The sequence below is a fragment of the Haliaeetus leucocephalus genome, unplaced genomic scaffold, assembly GCF_000737465.1.
Source record: "Haliaeetus leucocephalus isolate CR32 unplaced genomic scaffold, Haliaeetus_leucocephalus-4.0 Scaffold687, whole genome shotgun sequence".
NCBI lineage: Eukaryota > Metazoa > Chordata > Aves > Accipitriformes > Accipitridae > Haliaeetus > Haliaeetus leucocephalus.
In genome coordinates this window covers 928,024-928,571 of record NW_010973123.1, presented here as the reverse complement: position 1 = coordinate 928,571, position 548 = coordinate 928,024, and the positions used below count along the sequence as shown (strand labels likewise).

Here is a 548-nt window from a genome sequence, read left to right as displayed (position 1 = left end):
CGCGATCGAGCCTCCGCCCGCTAGCCGCTGCGGGGCCCGCGAGCGACACGATGGCTTCCCGGCCGCGCCTGAGCTCGGCGGCTCATAACTGGGCCGGGGGACTACAGAGGGGAGTCGCCCCCCACGCCCCCTTGGAACGAGCCGACCCTCCCCTGAGGAACGCACGCACGCCGTTCCCCGGCCCGCCGCGCAGCAGCATCTCCAGCTCCTTCGCGAGGCTGTGGGTGGCTCTGAAAAGAGCCTTTGGGTTTCGCTTCTGTGCTCGGGGCGCTCCTCCCGGCCCGGTTCACTTGCTCTTGGCCTTGTGACTCTCGGTCTTCTTGGGCAGCAGCACGGCCTGGATGTTGGGCAGCACCCCGCCCTGCGCGATGGTCACCTTGCCCAGCAGCTTGTTGAGCTCCTCGTCGTTGCGGATGGCCAGCTGCAGGTGCCGGGGGATGATGCGCGTCTTCTTGTTGTCGCGGGCCGCGTTGCCCGCCAGCTCCAGGATCTCGGCCGTCAGGTACTCCAGCACGGCCGCCAGGTACACCGGGGCGCCGGCGCCCACC

At 69.9% G+C, this 548-nt stretch overlaps 1 protein-coding gene across 1 annotated transcript; it reads right to left on the bottom strand.

The window, feature by feature from the left end:
* Positions 1–199: 199 nt before the first annotated feature.
* On the bottom strand, positions 200–544 carry LOC104839617 (histone H2A type 2-C-like; the record flags this gene model as incomplete). Its single annotated transcript, XM_010579999.1, has 1 exon — positions 200–544. A coding segment is annotated over one exon (258 nt), but the record flags the coding sequence as incomplete, so codon positions are not given.
* Between the last annotated feature and the right edge of the window lie 4 nt (positions 545–548).